Here is a 23,832-nt window from a genome sequence, read left to right as displayed (position 1 = left end):
TTTAACCAAACATGAAGGAACATTAATTATTTTATTCATTTTTTATCTCTCTTGAATTAATATATGAATTAATATTATAGATATAATCAAACATATCCAGTGACCAAAAAAGAAAAAAAAAATCTTAAAAGAATCTAATGCAAGTAGAAAAAGCTATGTCCCTTATCGATTGAAAGATTCTAGGCCTTGATTGGACTAGTAAGAGGGACATGCCACTCAAATTGGAAAGTTATAAACTTCCATTCTTATTAATTTCGAACTAATCTCACAATTAATGATCGAATTAAACACTTAAAAGTGAGATTCAATTATTTTAAAATACGGATAAGAGTCTCTTTTGGACTCTATTTATTAAAATTAGTAAAAAAATCAATTGTTTTTGTTACCATCAATCACAATCTATTTTAATTTTGATTTCTCTTACATTTCACTATCATGAACCATCAACCATGTTAGTTGTTTTTTTAATAGGTGCATATATTAATCCCAGTTTTACTTGTTCACATCATCTTAATCGTTATTTTATTGTTTCTTTTTCTTTTTTGACAATTAGTATATGAAAGTCACCGCAATAAAAAAAATAAAAATAAAAATAAAATGGAGGGTATTGTGGTCAATTGACGATTGTATATTTTTTTTCCTGAGAGGGTTTATATCTTTATTCAATACATGCGACTGTGTAAGCATAGCCACCTCTGTCTCGCACATTTCTCTCCGCCTCTCACTCTCTCTCTCTCTACTTGGTCTCTTTCTCTCTCTTCAGTTTGTCTGAGTTTCCAATTCCTAACCGGAAGAAGAAATGGGAGAGGAGAAGCCGAAATCCGTTGGTGTATGGCCCACCGTGAAGCCCTTCGTCAATGGGGGAGCATCTGGTATGCTCGCTACCTGTGTCATCCAACCCATCGACATGATCAAGGTACATATTATACATTCGCTGATACGTAATTTCAGATATAGATCAGTTATTTCTTGTGGGTTAACAGCATTTTTTGAAATAACACGTCTAAGAAATCAAAGATTTTTGTGCCGTGTCATGACTTGTTTGAAGGTTTCAGATCTTAGATCAAAATGGGTCTTTAATCTTCAGTTCGATTGTGAAGATATAATGATTTCAGTTTTGGAAAAATTATATCTATTGAAAAATTTCGAACTTTTTTGTGCTTTGTGATTATACACGTGTATGTGTATGCCGGATATAGATCAGTTATACCTTTTAGTGACATATTTGATTTTTGTGATGTGTAGTGACATAATTGAAGCGTTTCAGATCTTAGATCAAAATGGGTGTTCGTTAAATCTTCGGTTTGTTTACGGAAACGGGACTGATTATAGTTTTCGAACAATTACATCTCTAAAAGATCTTTGATTTTTTCATGCTTTGCAGTAACATTTTTGAAGGGTTCTTATATGACAAATGGGCTTTTTTTTTTTAAAAAAATCTGGAGTTCTGCTTATGTGATGTACCTGTGGACCCAGGGGAACAGTTTCTATCATTATGTTAGACAGTGGTTTTAGTTTCAGAAAAATGGAGCTTTTTAAAATTAATTTGTGTGCTGAAGGACAATGTCTTTTGACATTCACTTAGATCCTAAGATCGAATGGGTATTTATACTAGTTAAATTGTGGAATTTGTTTGAGAATGACTAGTGGTCGAATGAGTTTTGTGCTGCCATCAGTTTGACAATGAAATGTGGATTTCTTTGGCAACTACAGGTGAGAATCCAGTTGGGTCAGGGATCAGCGGGCCAGGTTACGAGGACCATGCTAAAAAATGAGGGCATTGGCGCCTTTTACAAGGTTCAATTCTTATAGTTGATTTTTTCTTGGGTTTGGCTTATTTTCTTGATTTACTTTTTCAGCTATATGTATTTGTGTATGCATGTGTGAGAGTGCCTTGGCTTTTCTATGTATACAAACATATATAGACTTGTGCAAGAAGATGCAAATGTATTGTAGTCAGTAGAGATGGAAGTATAATAATACAAAGGTATGTTGGATGCCTCAAGAAAATTGTATGGCCCCATTGACATTTGCATGATATTCTAAGTTAGAAAGCTATCATCTTGAATGGATTAATTAAGGGAAACAACTAAAGCTAAATATTTCAAGTTTTTCCAGTTCAATGATAAAAGGGATTACATTTCAAGATATATGGTGGAGTATCTTATTTCTCTTAAGAAGATTTTTGTAGTGGAGAAGCATGGAGAGAAGGAAGGGGGAGAAAAAGGGGAAGAGGGGAGGGCAGAATCTTCGTTTTATAGAGGGGAAATATGAAGGGAAGAAAAGAAGTAGGAGAGCTCCTCTCCCTCTAGGCCCACGAAAACGTTTCTGCCTAAAGTGGCTTCCCTCCTTTTCTTTTACACTTTTGTCCTTCCAAAACTTCTTTCTTTTAGTTATTCAAGGGTATAGTAGTGAAATCACACAATCACACGCCCCTTTCTTTTTTCATTCCTACTCAACCAAGCAGTATAAGGGATTAGAACATTCCTTTCTCTAAGGATACTTCTTCCATCTATTCTCCTTCATTTGCTAAAATTTTTCATCATTCTTATAGACGACATTGTAGGTTATGGATTTTTATAGGCTAGGAAATGGGTCAGTCAAATTAAAGGGGATATCTAAACGCATCCTTAATTTTGAAATTGAAATGTATATGCTAATGAGTCGGCTTGAAATTTGGGAAAATATTAGTAAGAAGTGATTTCTTAGAAGAAAAAAGTCAAAAGGTGTCTTCATTAATTTATTTTTAACTATAACAAGGTGGGCGTTTTTATGCTATGAACAAGGCATTCCAGTGAGATGGTTTCATAAAGGGTGCTTCTCTGTCATTCCAACAAGATATCAGAAGGTAATGGGGTTGGAGCCCATTGAAGCACCCTTCAAGGCTTAAAATGACCATTTATCTATTAAAGCTTTGTTAAGTATTTTTAATTTCAACCCCTTCCGTTGTGATAGTTTAATTTCTAAACACTGACATTGTAAGGGTATGGCCTTTTATGCCACTCCCAACGCCCCAAAGTCCAAGGGGTATTTCCTTCTCGTTTCAAATTGAAGGTTGAGGTTTTGAGTTCCTAATGGGACAAATATGTGTGCATGGGAGAGAGATTTACAAAAAATCCCTTGAGTTGCTACCAATCGTGCATATTTTGTAGCAGTGCATTACTGCATTTGTTGTATGCATAACCCTTTCTGATCTCTTAAGTTACTAACTTGCTACCAATCAGGCGTATCTTTTATTTTGCTTCGGAAGTAATTCTAGCATAGCATTTGTTATGTGCATTACTTCTGTAAGATATGTCTGCCCCTGTAAAGGAATGGCCCTTAATGCCATTTTCCCCCCACAAATACGTCATTTTATTAGTAAATCCTTATGATTTTTTATTGGCTACCAATCGGACATATTTTGCACACGTTGCTTCAGAGTCAATTCTAGCATTGCTCTTGTTCTATGCGTTTCTTTGTCTAAATTTCATTAACTTGAGCAGGGTCTTTCTGCTGGGCTGCTTAGACAAGCTACATATACAACTGCCCGGCTTGGATCATTCAGGTGAATTAGTTATATGTATATACGGAATTACTTTATACTCCTCATTCGTACGATGTGTGCTTATATCTTCAAATGCAAGGAATTTTGTTATGTAATACATATGTAGCCATCCATTTTTTATTTTTAATCCTTTATCCACCAAATCAAGCATCTTTCATGAATTTATACTTCTATATATTGGTTTCAGACTTTCATTTTGTTCATTATATGATTTTCTTAGATAATACTAGACCCACTTGGTTTATGTCTACAGGGTACACTAAACCAAGTGGTTAGACTTAGAGCTTCTTTGGTAATTTCCCCTCTTGGAAGGGTTGATTGGAAAGGAAAATATAAAACAGGTGGTGATGGAATTAGGTGAAGTATTTCAATGCATATGTGGGCAATTGTAAGTGTATCATACTGGAGTACAGTGCTCAACTCAAAGTTATCTTATTTTCTTTATTTCGGGACATATAAGCCAAGTTTTCCACATAAACTTAAGCATCAAATTGATCTGCATTTTCGCTCCACACACTTTATGCATATGTTTTTTTTTTGGTTGAATACTTTATGCATATGTTGCGTCTTAGTCATTGATTTATTTATTTTGTACAATGTTTTGGACATGCTCATTCCACCACCAAGTTTCCATAGATAATGGTCATGTTCCCTTTGATTCTCCAAGGACATCTTTTGATACCCTTTTAATGCATTCAGTCATGCTATTTTATATTAAGTTTATTTCATCTTCTACATTCCATGTTTCTTCTATTAGTATCTTATTCTTAAATAATTCTACTTTCTTCCCTCTTAAATTCTACCACGTAGTTCTTCTATTTATAATTATACTTCTCCTTTTAGACTGTCCTTGTATATATATATATATATAACTAGTAGCGATGTTAAACTCTCTCCTTTAATAACCTACAAGCCTTTTTTGTTAATCGACATACCTTTCTAGTTAAAAAGTAGTCAAATTTGCTTATATTTAATCCACTTTTAAAGTTTATAAAATTTTCTCTCTTTTTAAAATACTTATTCCCAATTATGAGATTATATGCCGTTGTAGTATCTAAGATAGCCTCCCAGCTTCATATCTATCTCCAAATCCATGTCCACCGTGTACCATCTAATATCCTCCAATGTAATGAAGTTTATATCCCGCTTTCTTAATTTTTCTAGCTTTTTTCATGTCACTTAGTTTCTTATTACATACTATATTAACCCTCCTAATAATTGTTTCTATCAACTCCATTTCTTTACCCGTCAATGTCCCTATTGTTCAAGTCTCTATCATAAGCCTAGTTTTGTAGGCTAACTTCTTTACCTGCGCTCATCTGAAAAAATGCGGAACTGTTGCATACCTTTTTACAACATCTGGGTGCCTGATGCCGAGCCCCTTGCCCATTTTCCGAATCATCTGGAAATTGATGCAACATGTTGCTTACGGGGAAATGCCCTAGCATTTACTTTTATATTCTTAGGATTCATGTTCATAATTGTCCTGACAGAAGTTTCATGCTGGCTGTCAGATTGTCTAAAGCAACACTCCTTTTCCACGGTTTGCGACAGGCTTTGTAAAGACAAGACACTAAACCTAACACAGGCGCGGTTACTTTTTTGTGAAATATGAATATAAGAAAACATTTTTTTTTTTTTTGGTACTTTTCATTACATTGACAGAAAGTTTGCTTTTCTTGAACTCTTAAATTCTCCATTTTGTCAAATACGGTAGAGGTAAAATAATTTGGTTGCCTGAGAAAAATTCAAAATTAGTGGAAAATTTCCTCAGCGAGTTTTTTCTTCCTAGTCTTGTACAAGGTGCACATACTTGTTGGGTGGTGTCTACAGATTCTAATATTTTAGTATTGAGATAAATTTGTGAGCAAAGGAAATTGTAAACTTGAGTGTTTGGTTAGAAGTTTTACTTAGGGGAGGTTGATACTTGATTGGTATTGGGATGTGGGTAAAAATATGCGGTCACTGGTTTTCAATAATCGCTGCATTTCATATGGATATACAACACACCAGTTTATGTGACCCAATTTCCTGCATTTGTAATGTTAAAGAAGTAAGTCAATGTAGGTGACTGTAATTTGACTTACTGATGCTGGCCATGTTTATTATGGCAACTTTTTTTATATTTATTGTGTGGTTGTGTGCAACCATGTGCATTTAGAATACAAAATGTCATGAATACCATAGAAGATTGCTTAAGTGCTATTTATAACACAATTTTTAAGGGCGCCCAATAGTGTTTTCTAGTGCTTCATATAATCTTCAATTCCCCCCCCCCCCCCCCCCCCCCCCCTTTTTTTTTTGGGAAAAACTTAATATATGTTTTTACTTGTGTTTAGTGTCTACACATTTATATACCCCAAATTGTAGAATATGTTGCACTGTTTTTGTGTTTTCGAAAAATGACACCAACTTCTCCGCTTACTTGGGAACTTTTTTCCTCCTGTTTCCTTTTAGAATATTGACAAACAAAGCGATTGAGGCAAATGATGGGAAGCCCCTACCTTTATATCAGAAAGCTTTGTGTGGGCTAACTGCTGGAGCAATTGGAGCATGCTTTGGTAGTCCAGCAGATTTAGCACTCATTCGTATGCAGGCTGATGCTACATTACCTATTGCACAGCGTCGGAATTACACTAATGCATTCCATGCCCTCTATCGTATTGTTGCGGATGAAGGAGTTTTGGCACTTTGGAAAGGTGCGGGCCCTACTGTAGTGAGAGCCATGGCACTGAACATGGGAATGCTTGCCTCTTATGATCAAAGTGTGGAGTTCTTCAAGGATTCTCTTGGTTTTGGCGACGCGGCTACTGTAGTAGGTAGGAATCTTTATTTAAATATAACCTAATATTCGAAATTTCTTCAGATGCTTGGGTATGAATTCAATTATTCGATTGTCATTTCTTATAGCCGCATTCCATTTTCATTTTCTCTTGTCTTGGGCTCAACTTAAGTTCTTTCATTACCAAAATGTGTTGGATAAAAAATTGAATGATTTTAATTTTAACTGCAGGATTCATGTTACTTTTCCCCCATAATTACTGAATTGTAGATGGTACTTCTCCTTCACATTTTAGTTTTGGATGTTGGGTTCAAGTTTTTCCTTGGCAGTTCCTAGTTCCCACCCCACTCTATCCCAATGACAATCATATAGATGGTATACTACTCCCCATTGATGCAAACTGCACTGTTTTGCACACCCAATGCCATTGAAAGAAGAATGGTCCCATCACAATTAACGAGATAGGAAGACATTGGTTTTGAGACAAAAAATTAAGGAATATTGGTGACAATGTGCTTAATAAAGAGCAACATGTTCTAAAGTGTGTTATGGAATATGATTAAATTTTTGGTATAGTTTAGATTTAATGTGCAAAATTGTTTGAGTTCGGGCTTCCCAGCGTGACAATGCTAGTGCAAATTTGAGGGTAGCCACTTTGTGTAAATAGTGCCAGATGGTTAGGTTTTTGCCCCATTCACCCTCCCAGCACCTTTGATCAGCCAGGCCACACTGCTAATGACTTAGTCTCTTTTTTTATTTTTTTTTTATTTTTATTTTATGACAATACTGGTAATGGTTTATTGTCTTAAAAACTGCAAACGTAATAAAAAGCTTCATAATATTAGATTGCATGCTTCAAATTTTTGAATAGTTGTAGTCGTAGTCCATGTGGATTGTGGATGTTAATTGTTTATATGTAATTGAAATAAATAAAATCTAGAGTGCCATACCAAATCTTGGGTGTGGTAGTTTCTGATTTAGGTTGTTCCTCATATAGTAATTGTGTACTATATATTATTGTATGATAGACTTACATCATGCAAGTAGATTTGGGTGTTTAAGTTTTCCACTTCATGATTTCGACAGACATTCAGTTTCCTTTCCACAGTTTATGTTGTTAAAAAATGCTTGTGGGTTACTCTCATTAAGCTCTTAGTGTTTTATTGTGTTTGAATTCATAAATTTGATGCATTTTTGAAGTTAATCATGTTATATCGTGATTAAATATGTTCAAATAATTAAATGCTATCTGTATGCAGTCCATTCTTCAGTTCATGAATTTAGCGTAAATTACCTCGATCTCTCTCGAGTTAGTAATTTGCACCCTAAGATTAAACTTTGGTCAAAATAGTGGTCAACCCCTCAAGGTTTTGTAGAAAATACAGATAGGGCCAATAATGATTCATCAGAACTGTTGGATAATTTTTTATTTACTACCAGCATTACCCTTTCTAGGTGCAAAATTACTGAGTTAACCTTTTAATCGTTTTTCATGATTAATTTTTACCCTATATTTTACTATATATTATATGCCACTCTATATATAATTGAAAAATATATATTTATATAAAATACTAAATATACAATTAATCTTCAAGCTTTAAATTTGTAAATTATATAATAAAATTTACAGATTTTATATATGTTTGAAATTAAATTTATAGTTTATACATTAAACATAAAATTAGAAGTTAAATATATAATACATATATGCGTGCACATGCGCACCAACTCCCCCCCCCCCCCCCCCCAAACACCAACAACAACCCACACAGACAGACACTCTCTCTCTCCCCACCTCCCTGAGGACGCCAACCACCGCATAACACCACCACCTCCAGTCCACACACACACTCCCTTTCTCTCCCCATCACTACCACAAAATAAACCATCACCCTCATTGCCATGTCTCTCTCTCTTCTGGCCACTAAGAAATCAACAAATCTAGCCACTTTTGAATTGGTGAGATAAAAATGATGTCACAATTGCTTCCAAATCTCTTACCTGCATCCTCTGCAACTCCAAACCCCAATTACACTTTTTTCATCTCATGTTTTTTTTGGGTCTCTATCAACTCCATATTATCTCTGTAATTCCAATCAAAAAGGATACAGAACTTCTGTCTTAATCAAGAATGATTATGTGATATTGCCACTTCACTAGGTTAGAATTTGGTTAGACACCATACAAATGGTGAATTATTATACGGAAGCCAACTCAACTCCTTTGGGTTACAACTTAGTGAGGAATGATCCTGAGGATCCCTTAAGACCTACCTACTTCCATAGCTCTGCGCCTTCATAGGTTTGCAATATATATTTGTATATGTATATGACAACAAAATATTTGTGTGTGTGTATATATATATTCTGTATGCATATATATATATATATAAGCACTTCATATAAACACACACATAGATGTGTTAGATTGTCGACAGGTGTGGGAGATATAAGTCTTGATTTGGAAGAGGTGGTGGTGATGTAAAGATCGAGAGGAGAGAGTATGCTTAGGTGGCGGCGGCAGCAGGATTGTCTAACCAAACACCGCCACAAACCCCAACCCCACCCCCCCCCCCCCAACACCCACAAAATGGTTGCATTGGCATTATATTTATATATTGTATAATATTTGTATGAGAAGGACAGTGTTGGCATGAAGGGGATACTGTATAGTGGAGGTCTATGAGGGGAGAGAGGATATAGGGTTTGTTTTGTCATTTTACATTATTACCATAACATCAACAAGTCTGCTATTTTTTTCTTATAACGTCAGTGAGGGTAGTTTTGTCTTATGTTACTTAGACTTGGGTACAGATGTGTATCCCGGCATCGGACATGTCAAATCCCCAAATGAAGGACTGAGGGACACTGCTAAATATTCATATTGTCTAAAATTTTTATTTAATTTTATAGAGAAATAATTCCTTATGTTACATAGTGTTTAATACAGGCATTTCACTCATTTTGAAGCAATAATATATAATAAAATTGAATCATTGAATATGTTTTTGGGCACATGTCCAACCACTGCTAAATATTCATATTATCTAATATTTTTATTTAATTTTATAGAGTAAAATAATTCCTTATGTTACTTATCAAAAAAAAAAAAAAAAAAAAATCCTTGTGTTACATGGTGTTTAATATAGGCATTTCACTCATTTTGAAGCAATAATACATAATAAAATTGAACCATTGGATATGTTTTTAGGCACATGTCCAATCAAAAGTGTCGGACACATATTCTATACCCATGTCCAAGTATAGTGTGTTCGACACTGGTACTTTAAAAAGTTTGGAAGAGTCGGTTGTCTTTTTAGATGTCCCATTTGCATCATTAATTTTCTAATCTGGTAAGGTTCTCAATGAATTCCGCAATAATTCAATTGAGGGTGCAAATTGCAAACGTCAGGGGAGGTGAGGGTAATTTACCTTTGAGTTTTTAATTAGAAAACTCGAACAAAAAATAATTTATTTTTATAGGGTTAAATTCACAGTTACTTATATGAATTAAAGTTAACAACGCGGTAGGCAAAACTTTTAAGTTGCATATGCCAGTTCAAGTTGACCTTGAGCTAATAAGGACTATGGGTTAAAGCTTGTGATTTAATTATGTTGGTCTCATGTATGGCTTTGCTTGAGTTTCTAATATAGTAATTTGAGTGGAACTGTTATGGTTGGTTTATGTAACAGATCGTCGATCTACATTTTTAGGTGGTTATAATAGATTGGTTAGCATTTCAATTTGATGCTTGAACGAATTTGCACCTGCCAGTCTTATTGAACACCCACCCCTCCTTTCAGGTCAGGTTGGTGGGGGTGGTAAACTGGTAATCATAATAAATTCCAGCCCTAGCCGAACTGCTCACTTTTGATTGATGTACGGCCATTATTAATTTATTATCAAAATATTATAACTTGGGATTATACTTGAAAGCTGTTATAACTTAAAAGTAATTCTACAAAGAATTTTGTGACAGTGGTTGTGTCTGTGTTCAACAAATATCTGCAGTGTGCTGCTACTTTTTGTGGTTAGCAACCTATATCCACTATTACAATTTTTTCTACCCAAGTATTACTTGCATATACCTGTTCTTGTACAATTGGTTCACAAGTTTGAATGGCTTGGAAAATATTTTGCACAAAATTATACTGTTTGAAATTTGGGTTTTCTTTAATTACTGAAAGAAGTGTTTTAAGTTCTCCTAAAATTTGCATTACATGTGCCATATGTGTCACATGTATTCTAAAGATACAATCAAGATGAATTCTATTGCCATCGTTTCAATTCATTTTACCAAAGTATGAGTAGCATACCCTTGTTCTGGTACATTAGGTTCGCAAGTCAACCATATGGAGTATTTTCGCACAAATTACTGACTGAAGCATTATAAATTGTGCTCAAAACATATACGTTATATCTGCACACGCGTAACCTGTTAATTGTAAGATACAGTCAAGATGCAACCCATTGGTGATGTGTATCATCTTTCATGTGAAATATATCTTCTCAAATAATGTGACACTGATGAATCATAAAACTATTTATAAACGGATTTCCAGTAACTAGTTTGTTACGAAGTATCACAGATGTTGTTCTTTATAAAATCATCCTTTGCTTCTACAAAGGTCTATGAAATCTCCTTTTCTCACTCGTCCTGCTTTTACTATATTAGGATGGAGAACTGAAATCTTTAAAAGTTTCAGCCATCTAATTATTACTACTCATTTGGGACTTCTTAAATGCTGTTTCACCGAATTTGATTGAAGCATATGGGACCATAAAATAATTCTTATTTATGTAGTAGTTTTCTTGTTGCTAACACTGCCTGATTTGAGTAGGAGAGAAAAATCCTACATTTGCGTATGTATTTAAGGATTTTATATGCAGAAGTGCTGCAAGTTATCTAGAGGATGTTAAGTTTCTATGATTTCAGTGCAGTTGTGATTGTGTCACTTATCCAAAAAAAATTGTAGTTGTGATTGTGTCTTCTTTATGCATTTCCCTTTCAATGTTTTTTTCTATGCTTTTAGTGATTGTGGTACTTTATATCTTCTCGTGCACTGTAATAGGATGTTTGTTGGAATCAAAGCTTTTATTTGTAGCGTTATATCCCTTATTATATTGTGTTGTACATAGTCTCTGGTGCGTGACATGTTTTTTTCAGTTACCCATATTTTTCAATGTCTTGTTAGCTGAATGAATAAGTCACAGACAAGGATTTATTGAATTTGATTTCCCTGCAAACTATCTATGATATGCTTGGTATGAAACTTTGAATATTACTTTTTATTTGGATAACTTGGTCTGAATAATATTTTCTTCTCCGATTGTTAATTTTCAGGGGCCAGTGCAGTGTCAGGATTCTTTGCTTCAGCTTGCAGTTTGCCTTTTGATTATGTCAAAACACAAATACAGAAGATGCAACCTGATGCTGAAGGGAGATATCCGTATACAGGTTCTATGGATTGTGTCATGAAGACCTTGAAGGCGGGAGGGCCCTTCAAATTTTACACTGGATTTCCAGTATACTGTGTTAGGATTGCGCCCCATGTCATGGTACTCTTTCTCTCTGTGCTCCAATCAAAAAAACAAAAAACGAAAAACCAGCACCACCCACTGCGTGCCTTGCATGGGCCAAGACACCAGATTTTTGAAACTTGGTCGTCTTTCTTTGATTTGGTTTTCTGATGGTTGGATGTGTACTTGTGCAGATGACATGGATATTCCTCAACCAAATCAATAAGCTGGAGTCGAAAGTTGGGTTGTAGGCTGTAGTGTTCTGCGGAAATAGAGTGTCTTCGCCGGAATTGAGCTCTATCAAATAATACTTTGGCTTGGTTTTGCAGTTATTGGTTTTTGGTAAAATTCAGCCCCTGAAGTTATGCTGTACTTCGGAAATTCTTTACAGTGACTGATGAGAAGTTTTGTAGTTCATCTGAAATGAATTACATAATTTTAATGCCGGAATTGAAATTGGATTTTTAGGCATTTAAAATATTTAGGAATTACTCATTTTGGGATATCCTTGAGAAACAGTTGTTTAGTTAAATAATAATCAATGTACTATTGAATTATCATTACATGAACATGTTATTTTTGCATCAATTTTTGTAGTTTGCTTCTCTATATTGTCATGAGATAAAATACTATTTTCTGCTGGCCTGTGATTGAATTGAGTTTAATCTTATGTATCCTTTCTTGGTTCTCCTTAAAGTATTTTTATATGCCCTATATGGTGGAGGGAAAGTTTTTTTAGTAGACGGGTTCCAAACCCGTTCCACAAATAGAAATCTTTTTTCAAACCTGTCTCGCCCTTACCCTCATCAGAGCCGCGGTGGGGTTGGGTCGGGTCGCCCCTATATACATATATTTTAAGAAAAATAATTCAAGTATATTAAAATATTAACCAATTATAATAATAAAAATGTTGTTAAAATATAAAATTATTATAAGAAATGAATGAAAAAGAAAGTTATAATTAATAAAAAAATATTTATTTATATATCTATTAGTTATTGGGGTAAGTTAGTTTTAAACTCGGTGATTTCAAACTTGTGTCAATAGAGAACTGGCAGTTAAATTGGTATCCCCATTTGTAAATTAACAATCTACCTTGTTATGGGTAAAAGTAGGGGTGGGAAAATAATTCGCGAATTCGATCCGGTCCGATTTGTGCGGTTTGGATTGGATTGCTGCACCCACGGATAAGTGGCGGATTAAAAAAAATCGAATCTATAACTCATGGATTGGGCTGATAAAAATCTGATTCGATCCGTGAGTCCGATCTGATCCGTGAAATTTATATATATATTTTCAAATAATATATTAGTTAATGTAATTAATTAATGATACGTTAATGGATTCTAAGGATGTATTAGTTAATAATTATTTAAATCTATGAATTAATATAAATAAATTAAATTTTTATCTATTGGTTATGATTAAAAGACAAATAAATAATAGATAATATTAATTACTTATCAAAAAAATAATAATAAATAATATTAATTATAAAATAATAATAATAATAGATAATTTAGATAAAATTCAATTCGCGGATTCAATCGGATTTGTGAGATAATGGATTTGTGACGGATTAATATTTGTCTAATTCGTTGAGAGCGGATTGGATTAAGATTGACACCTAATTCGACCTGATACGTTCTGCGGCCACGCAGGTAAAAAGATGGAGACTTTGAATGATCATGTACAAAAGTTGAAGAGAATATTTCACAACTAGGAACTAGTAAGAAAAGGATTTATATATTCTATCAAGACTTAGATATTGCATAATTCATGATTAAATCATTCCATGGGCATATATTATGAAACTAGATGTGTGTGAGACAGAGAGTAGTTGACAACATTGTACCCAAAGAATTTGAAAAAAAAATATAAATTTTCTCCCAAATATATAATTTAGTGATCTGGTTATTACTGTTGAATTAGACCTTTTTCTATCTGCTATTGCTTTAATTCCAGAACTCACCTGTGCTTCCACTAACAGAAGTATCAATAAAACAATTCATTTCCTATGGTGTTTGTTGTTGTTGGCAATCTCACATGTCTTCTAGTTCTAGCTAGCATCTAAGTATTGTAAACTAAATTTGTAAGTATTGATAATTGAGTGAGGACAACATTTATGATGATAGTAATCAATAATTAAAGAAGCAAAAGTAACATGGGTGGTAGTTATTGGAGGTCCCCCCATCCATGCCCAAGTGCAGCAGATATAGCATATGGACAAAGTTCAACCATTCTTCAACTCTTGCTGCTGATTGTGTGTGTGTGTGTGTTTTGCCTTTCCCTAGACTTCCATGTGCCAAGCGCATATGATGTGAAGTGCCATTTGTTATCTCCATGTATTTCCCCAGTTTTTCTGTCCTTTCTCCTATCAGTCACATGAATACAAATTATGAGTTAGAAAGTATATTCTTCTTTGTTTGATATATCACACACACACACACACACACGCACAATAATGATCTCTTGTTCCAGTATGTAATTATTCACAATGCATGATGATTGTTGATATGATTCAAGTCTAAAAAATAGGTTTAAAATAAAAATTAATAATTAGATAAATTTCATAGTCCTATTGCTGATGTGTATATATATTGTTAACAACCATCTATTCTAAAAGTTTAAATTGTTAGAGACGGTGTAACTTTAATATTTAAATCATTCAACATGCCTTTCACATATAGTTTTTTTTTTAGTCCAACAAGTGTTTTAATTTTTAATTATTAGGGGTGAGGGTGAAGTTTAAACTAGAGACATTTGGCTCTAAAATCATGTTTGACCATCTACTCTAATATCATGTTTGACCATCTAATCTGAAAGGTTAAGTTCGTTGTTAACAACCATTTGCTTTAAAAGTTTAAATAATAGAGATGGTATAACTTTAATATTTATATGCGCGCGTGTGGGATTTTGATAAAATAAATCTTGGTACCTTGGTTTCAGCAATAGGGAGCACTGAAAAGCTAAAAAGCAGAAGGTGTAGCTGTCATTTGACCTAGCTTAGTGAAAGAATGTACTAACAAGGTTCACACCCTATTCTTTAACTAAAAAACAAAAGGTTCACACCCTATTCATCTGTTTGGTAGGAATGGAGGAATTATTAGCCTTTCTTTAGTATTGTTTGGTTAACTAGGAAGGGAATGAGAGAGAAAAGAATGCTTAGTGAGTAATTATTTATCATGAAAAAACAAGGTTCTCACCGCAATGATCTGTTTGGCAGGAATTCTTAGCCTCTCTCTCTTGTATTATATGGTTGAGTAGGAAGGAAATGAAAAAGAAAGGAACGATTATTGAGTAATTTAATCATTATATCATTATATAGAAGAAAAAAAAAATTCAAAATTTTAGGGGACAGAAAAGTCATTTACCACTTGTGAGTGGAAACAGGAAAAAGAAAAAAGAGAAAGAAAAAGAGAGGAGTATGCTCTCTGCCTTTTGCTTCTCACTTTCCCATCTACCAAACAGAGGAGCTCTTCCCTCCACTTTTACCTCCCCTGCCAATCCTACAACCTCTTCCTAAGCAAACACTCTGTTTCACTAGCAAGAACAACAGCGAAAGTCGGAGTTAGATTTAAGGCAGTATGAATGCTTATGAATATGTATACATATATTATTTGTGGTAGGAAAAGTAGGAAAACTATATATAGTAATTTTCTACTCCTGAACATATATATATATATATTAGTATATATTATCATTACATTATTCTTAATAAATGTTGTTAAGTATGCTGCTGTATGCATCAAGTATAAGGAAAAAGGAATAGTACAAACATGATGTTGCCTTGCTTTTAACATCAACCTGATTATGATTAGTTCAAGCACGTTAAGTTACTTAATCAGGAACTTATCCTGGATTATAAATTTTATTTAAAAAAAAATCCCGAATTAAGAGCGGGACTAAGAATTTAGGGTTTCGATTTGCAAATTAGTGAGGAGAGGTAATGTTAAAAGAACAATCTCAATTATGCTTTTGTGAAATTAGAGCAAAGAACAGAAAGTGAATAAAATGCTTTAGAAAAACAAGAACTTTTGGTGAGGGTTTTGACATGGTGACTGTCACCATCAGCAACGAAAGAAGCATTCCTTGAATCCATTTGGGGTCATTCTAGAGAATTTTTTTGATAATTGCTTGGTGATATGTCGGACGGGATGATTGCATGTCTCCGATGGTGGATTATAAGGTGCTCTAAGAGGCCCGATACTATTTCCGAAAAAAAAAAAGGACTGCTATGTAGGTATTAGTTAAAATGGTATGATGAAGCTCTTCACTTTAAAAAAAGGTTAAGAGTTCGAAACCTATTGAAAACAATGCTGTGAGTATGTACGTATTAAGCAAATAACTTCCGTATTGTTCGCACGCAAAATGGGCACTTGGTCACCTAGGCATGACGAAACGAATAGCTGGTTTGAATAGCTAGGTTCAAGTCAGCTGAAATATAGAAGAAGCATGACCTGTCTAGTTCCCCGCCCGACATCTTTGGCTAAGCATAACACACAAATTAGTGAGGGCCGGATGGAGTAAGTGATAATCATCGGACGGAGTCACCAACTTCTGTCCTTTAGGCGACAACTGTACTGGGCGAAGTGACTTCAAAAGTAGCACTCAAGTGCCTGCAACTAGATAATCATTCCCAACCCGTCACTTCAGTTCCAGGCATACCTAGAAGGTCACATCCATGTTAGTCCAAGAATAACGCCTCAAGTTCAAGAGTGGCCTTTACCACAAGACCATCATGGTCATCTTTGTGGCACACATCCAGTTGAGGACCCATGATTTCTAGCATTATAAATAGTACCTCCCTATGAAGGGATCAAGATCCGGCATCGATACATCTGCTTTTCATACATCCATTCGGCCGAGCCATCTAGACTTACTTTTACATTCATGTGTAACTTAGCTCTACAGTTCAATACATCTACATGATTTCTTAGTCTAGCTTGTAACCCTGCTTTACCTTTACTTACTTTAGCTTACACTCCAAGCTCGTAACATGTTAATAATGGTTCGACTAGTGAGCCGTTTAGAATGTAACTAGGTCTTCCTACACTGTACCAACGAAGAACTTATAATTGATTCTCATTGTACTTGCCCAAGTTAAGGAAGTTCTTTATTTATGTATTGGGCCATAATTCTTATTTGACACACCTCAAGCTTAACAATGTCATTTTGTTATGGTCAAAGCATGATTTGTTATATCGGTCGATACGCGACGTATTGTTTGGTTCGTAATATTTTTTCAAGGATCCGATATTGTTATATACTCCCATGAACTGCCCAATTCGATCGATTTACACCAATATTCGTCCGAATTCATTACACCTTGATCGTGACCGTTATCGTGACTGATACCGCGACTGCGAATCATAGACCAAAGTGATAGGAACTTAAAGGGAGGGTCATTCTTGATCTCTTCAATGGTCTATGTCAGATTCACTATAAGTGCATACACCCAATAACGGTAAATCATCTGATATATTTGTTTGGCTTCCCCTTTGGCAGCAAATGCAGATGTAAGGATTCGCTTTCAATGAATTTCTTACTTATCAAAAAAAAAAAAAAATCAGATGTAAGGATCCTGATATACTCTTGCACTGAGATATTACAAGTGTACCCCTAAAGGCACTTGAACAACTATATATATATATATGGGGGAAAAGTCTCTTCTTGTTGGTAGGACTACTCCACGTAGTTGAGGAGTCAAATTCCGCCAATTCCTACAACATCAACCCCTAATCCACCTGTATATGTATATGTGTGTATATATATAAAGAAAGACTTTGTATTATGCATCTCTTCAATTTACTTTCAGTCTTTATCATTAGAAGTGCATAAATGCAAAATCAAGGCAATTAAAATGCTTCTAATGTCGTTTTCACTACCTAAATCTTGAGCTTGGGGCGCTTGGTTGAATTTATTTTCCAGTACTTTGTTTTGTTAAGTGCAAATATATGTATATATATATATATATATATATATATATATATATATAAAGAAAGCATAATCTCTGAAAATATCTTCATTCATTTTGGTTAAATCAAGGCAATTAGTTCTAATGTCGTTTTCAACAATCAAAGATTTGAACTTGTAGCTCTTGGTTGTTGCCCAGAAAAATAATAATAATAATAAATAAAATTATAGCTCTAGGTTGAATTTACTTTTCAGTCCTTAGATTTTATTTTTTTGCCGAAAATTTCAATCAAACTCGAATACCTAACCTCTTATAGCAATCCTAGATTTTTTTAAAATGCAAAATATTAATAAAAAATGATATAGTGTCTCAAAGTCAGAGGTATCAGACTGTATTTATATAAAAGTATATATTATATATATATTAGTAATGATTTCTTGCTCATCATTAAGTAAAATTTCTTATTCACTAGTCAGCAAGAGATCTACGGGCCAAAGTGCACTTCTATGTAATACGGAGTATTAAAAAGTTAGCAAAATACTCATATACTACACTTTTTTGGCAATAAAACACCCTTAATTTATTAAAAATTGTAAATTACCCTCTATGGCATGGAAATTGGAGTTATGTTGTTAAAGTGGGTCACGTGCAATTCACATGACACATATATTAATTATTTTGACAAAAGTACACTTATCCATGGCCATTTTATTATTTATAATTGATTTTATAAATGAGAAGTATGTGACCACTTTGATACCAAATATATTTTAACTTTCGTGCCTCAAAGGGGATAATTTGTAACTTTTGATAAATTGAGAGTGTTTTTGCAAGAAGAAAAAAAAAAGTTGATATTTTGCAACTTTTTGATAGTACATAAGGGTATAATGCAAGTAGGCCAAAAAATATATGTTTGTATACATGTATTTGCATTTAAATGAAGTACTGGAAAATAAATTCAATCAAAGTACTGCAAGCTCAAGTTTTAGATAGTTGAAAATGACAATGGCTGCATTTTAATTGCCTTGATTTAACAGTTAATACACTTCTTATGATAATGACTGGAAGTAATTGGAAAAGACACATACGATATATATAAAGAAAGCCATAATCATTAGAAAATATCTTTGGTCATTTTGATTAGCAGAATATAATTGTTAAATCAAGTCAATTAAAATGTTCTAATGTCATTTTCAACTATTTAAAAGTTGACCTTGTAGCTCTTTTATTTTCCAGGTTTTTTTTTTTTTTTTTAAGTCCAAAAATATGTATACATATAATAATATGTGTGTAGATATATGTAAAGAAAGTGATAAACTTTGGAAATATCTTCTTCTAAAATTAATGATAGTAAAACTTGCCACAATTAACAAATTCTTTGTCTTAAGAGTTAATATACCTCATCAATATTATCATTTTCTTTAATGTTTTTAACTTTCAAAATTAAGATGCAAATGCATGTTCTGGAAATGATTCTTGCACCGATTAGTTCACTTAGTTATATTTAGTATAAATAGTCAATTAAAAATTACTCAGTTAAGCAATTCACTGCAAATGTTCGTCATGAGTATCACTAAAAAAAAAAAATCTACATACATGAGTGATCTGATTGCTTGTGTTATTATTATAAGATAATTTATTGAAAACAAAGTATATATTTGAATATATAAATATGCTTTTTGGCAAATTTTAAAATCTACCTATCTATAAAAAAAAAAAAAAAAAAAACCCAAAGATCTGTGGTGTCCACAAACATGTCTCATAACCCCTTAGGGCTGTCTCCGTCTCTTCTCTTCTTTTTATTTAACTCTCTTAACTAACCTGAGTTCCACTAATTAGAACTTTCTTCCATTTATAATATTGTAAATTTTAATCACTAAGGACACTATAATTGGACATAAGGATAGTTATAATAATCATTACAATAAATAAATAATTAATGTGAAAAAAAAAACAGAAGCAAAGTAACATGGGTGGCAGTGATTGTAGGGTCCCACTCATCTTCAAGTGATAGCACACAGCAAAGCTACCCTGACCAACCACTTTCTGGCCCAATAGCCTCCACTGTGTGCATGCAGGTGTGTGCTTTTTTGCCTCTCCCTTCCCTAAAGTCACCCCACTAGGAAGTTTCGCTTTCTTATTTTCATTTCTTTCCGCGAGTAAATAAATGACAAGCACACACATTCACAATTTTGAATTAACATAATAAGAGGGGTAAATTCAATTTTTCTTTTTTCTTTTTCTTTTTTATTTTATTTTATTTAAATTTGTGAATATTTTACATTAGTTCCTTTACTTTTTATAATGTTACTTACCAACCTGTTCGCCGAACTTGGGAAATGTGTGGATTTGGTAGCACCTGAGTATGATGAAATAATTAAAAATTTGAAGTGGGGTGAATTTACATGTACTTTTTAATTTTTATATATAGATAAAATATATATATATATATATATTATATTATATTTTTATGTTATTACTTTGTTGGAAATGTTAATTAATATATTTATTAATTTAAAAGTTGTGCTTTTGTTGGAAATGTAAATTAATATATTTACTACTAGGTAATTTAAAAGTTGTGCCAACTTATTTATTAGCCCAATTTGAACATATAGAGTTTTTGGTATAACCATCCCGTCCAATCAAAACTATGAAGACACTCTGAAATATTAAAGAATACGATTGTCGTCTCAATATCATGCGCTTAACCCCAAGATCAATTTAATGAAGTTTCACAGACTTAGCAAATGTAATAAAATCACCACCAAGTTCCAAAAACATATGATCCGTCAACTGTTCAGATTTTAGACAATAAATCAATGAGTCAAAACCAACCTCAAAATCCAAGTCGGAAGTCAAAATAGAAGACCAGAATGCACTAGATCACAATGTTGTTGCTCAAACAATCCAATGAAGCCACACAAACTCCAACACGCTCGTCCAAGTGCAATCTTGCGAAGTTCAATCTTGCATACAAATCGGGGACGAACCTGGTTATTCACATTGACTTGTCTCGGATTCACTTTTTCGGTTCTTAAATGGACCGTTGAAACTTTTACTTTTGCATTATATCTTCTTATTCTTAAAAACCTTATTTGAGACACTCTCAACCTACAAAGAATTAAAGTCAAATACTGTCACAATCAAGTTTAAGTGCCAAATTGCCAATGGAGGTATGGAAAGTACGGTCCCTATTGCGGGCTATATTATTTATTTATGTTAATTTGAACATAATTGTTTGATTGAGCGATTTGGAAAGAAAAGAAGAATTTTAAAAATTATGTTTGGGTAGTTTTTAATGAAGAAAAAATAAAGAATTTAAAAAGATGTGGAGAAATAATTATCTATTCAAAACTCTCATGTGATATTCTTTCAAAAATAAAAAGATTTGAAGGAAAATAACAATGAATAAATAATAGTATTTTCATAACACCAAAACTACCCTCTTATAACATTTAGAATAAATATAGCAATTTAATTTTTTTTCTCTTTTCTCCTCTATATTTTCCAAACAAAAATACTACAATCATTTCCTATTATCATTTCTTTCATAATTCATCCAAACATGAATGGCTTAGAGTATTTAAAAATAGATTATTATTATTATTATTTTTAAAGAAATATATTCAAACAAAAACCAACTAATAATTTTAGACAATTTTTGTTTGTCCCACCTAGAATAGTCTTTCTGATTTCACAGACAAAATATCAATTAAGTACCGTAAATAGACACTGGTCCACATTTCACTGTCGACGGACCCAAATCACTATTAGTGTCCCTCAAACCCCACCACAACCAGACCCAAATGGCCTATTGTGAAACCCTATTCTGCTTCCGTCCAATCAAATTTGAACAAAATAAATAAATAAATAAATTGAATTCACGGTTTTAAATGGATCACAATTATTGTATCCAGATGTGACCATCACTAAAATAAACAATAATTTTATAAATCATAATAATAAACCTAACAAATGAGCAAAATCTAATTGGCTTGTTTAGGAATTGTGTTTGAACTAGAGTCGAGCGTTTTTACCGAACCGAGACTGATTAATCATTGTGACCCCCTATTTAAAGATTGAAAATAAATAAATAAATAAATAAGGAAAAAGAACCAGAGTCAATTTATTACAAAGAATGGATGAGCAAGTAAAGAAGATGAAATCAACCACTGCTGGTGCAGCGAAACAACATCTACACAACACCACATCAAATCCCTCCCTCTCCCACTCTCTCTCTCTCCTCTATTATTAGCCTAATCTATAAGACCACCTCATTTTACATATACATAAAACACAGAGAGAGAGAGAGAGAGGGTCACATAAAACATACCCAACACATCAATCACACCCAAACAAATCCCAAACTCCACACCAACACTAGTAATAACAAAAATAAATTAAGCATATTAAAAAATAAAACGAAAATAAATATAAATATAAATAAAATCGCAACCCATGTCCTCACTTTCTCCCTCTCAGATGATCTAGAGAGAGAGAAAGTGAGGGGGTATGGAGACAGAGAAGAGGAGAAGTCTTCGCTGTCAATTCATGGGGGCTGACACTTCAGAGGAGGAGTCCGAAGGCGAGGGCGGCTAGGGAGGCGATGGCCGTGGGGACGAAGACGGTGGCGTCAGACATGGGGCTGGGCGCAGGAGCATCGGCGGCGGCCACGCTCTGGACGGCGGAGACGGCCATCAACATCACTACCACGGCAGCGAAAAGCTTCATCTTCAATGCCTCCATTTTCTCTATTTAATCTCTTTGACTGTATATATGTGTATAGAAGAAAGAGAGATATAGAGAGAGAGCAAGTATGCTATTCCTCAGAAGAGATTTAGATTCTATAGCTAGAGAGAGGAATTGCAAAGACAGTGTGAGGGTAAGGGTGGGGTGGGGGGTTTATAAAGGGGAGGAGAGAGAGAGAGCGGTTTTAGAGAGAGAGAGAGAGGGATTTTACGGGTAGCTGCCCAGAGGAACGTTAGAGTGCCCGTGAAATGACAGGGTGTCGTTGGAAATAGTTGCCATTCAGCTGTCCCAACCAAGGTCTTTGTGGGTCACCACCTTTTGCTCTTCTCTCCACAACTGTCTCTCCACAACTGTTTCACTTTTTTTTTTTTTTTTTTTTTTTTTTTTTTTTTTTTTTGTGTTTTCTTCTTCTTTTGGTTTTTCAGACACTGATCACACAGTTCACACTAATCATACATGGAGTATTAATTTATAAATAATACATGTGATGTATGATATGTAATTTATATAAGCAGTGCATGTAATTTATATAAGCAGTGCATCTCGAATTAAAATCGAAGATCTGGTCTTGAATTTGATGTCGACGATAATTCAAAATATATTAATATCATCTATTTTAATAATATATTATTACGAATAATTACCATAATCTTTTTCTACTAATATTTTTCATATAAATATATTATCTTCTGTATTCTCTATATTTTTTAATTACTATATATTCTTAATAAAAAAATATTAAATTAAAATACAATTAAATATTTTTTTAAATGAGTTATATAAATTATGATTTTTATTCACGAGAAACAGGTCACTCATTCAGTAAAATTGTAACTTGTAGTTTTAATTATTTAAAAATTTAGTAAAAAAGGTGTTCAACTCACAGACCACGACAGTGAGAGTTGAATTCAAGTTATTATAAGTTTTTTATTTTTATTTTTCTCTTTCCTATATTAAGATATTTTTATATTAAAAAATTTACTTTTAAAACACACAAAAGTAACCAAATATCACAAATCAAAATTAGTCAACTATAGCATTTTTCAATTTATCATAAAGTATATTACACTGATTTTCATGTAATTTGGCCAAATTACACCTAATAGATCAGTTAGCATTTATTACTTTTTGACCTTTTATTGATTTATAATAATAATAATAATAATAATTATTATTATTATTGTCATAGGCAAGAAATTCACACACAACTCACGGACCACACTTTATTTTTTTAGAGACTTGAACCTTCACCATCTACTTTAAGAGTTAACTTAGAGGAGATATCACTGGGCCATAATGCCCTTGGTACCTTTC

At 33.4% G+C, this 23,832-nt stretch overlaps 2 protein-coding genes across 2 annotated transcripts; one reads left to right on the top strand and one right to left on the bottom strand.

The window, feature by feature from the left end:
* Positions 1-672: 672 nt before the first annotated feature.
* LOC132271417 (mitochondrial dicarboxylate/tricarboxylate transporter DTC) lies at positions 673-12,440 on the top strand. Its single transcript, XM_059772787.1, has 6 exons — positions 673-916; positions 1,714-1,797; positions 3,486-3,547; positions 6,005-6,366; positions 11,677-11,891; positions 12,047-12,440. Exons 1-6 carry the CDS (start codon positions 800-802, stop codon positions 12,101-12,103), a joined length of 897 nt encoding a protein of 298 aa, XP_059628770.1. The 5' UTR covers positions 673-799; the 3' UTR covers positions 12,104-12,440.
* Positions 12,441-21,871: 9,431 nt separating this feature from the next.
* On the bottom strand, positions 21,872-22,659 carry LOC132271416 (arabinogalactan protein 13-like). Its single transcript, XM_059772786.1, has one exon. The coding sequence runs from the start codon at positions 22,513-22,515 to the stop codon at positions 22,336-22,338; it is 180 nt and encodes a 59-aa protein (XP_059628769.1). The 5' UTR covers positions 22,516-22,659; the 3' UTR covers positions 21,872-22,335.
* Positions 22,660-23,832: the final 1,173 nt, after the last annotated feature.

The sequence above is a fragment of the Cornus florida genome, unplaced genomic scaffold (genome assembly GCF_030987335.1).
Source record: "Cornus florida cultivar Cherokee Brave unplaced genomic scaffold, ASM3098733v1 CherokeeBrave_3.0.0_Hap2_Chr08, whole genome shotgun sequence".
Taxonomy (NCBI): Eukaryota; Viridiplantae; Streptophyta; class Magnoliopsida; order Cornales; family Cornaceae; genus Cornus; species Cornus florida.
The sequence above is the reverse complement of the archived record's forward strand: the minus strand, read 5'-3'. Positions and strand labels throughout refer to the sequence as shown.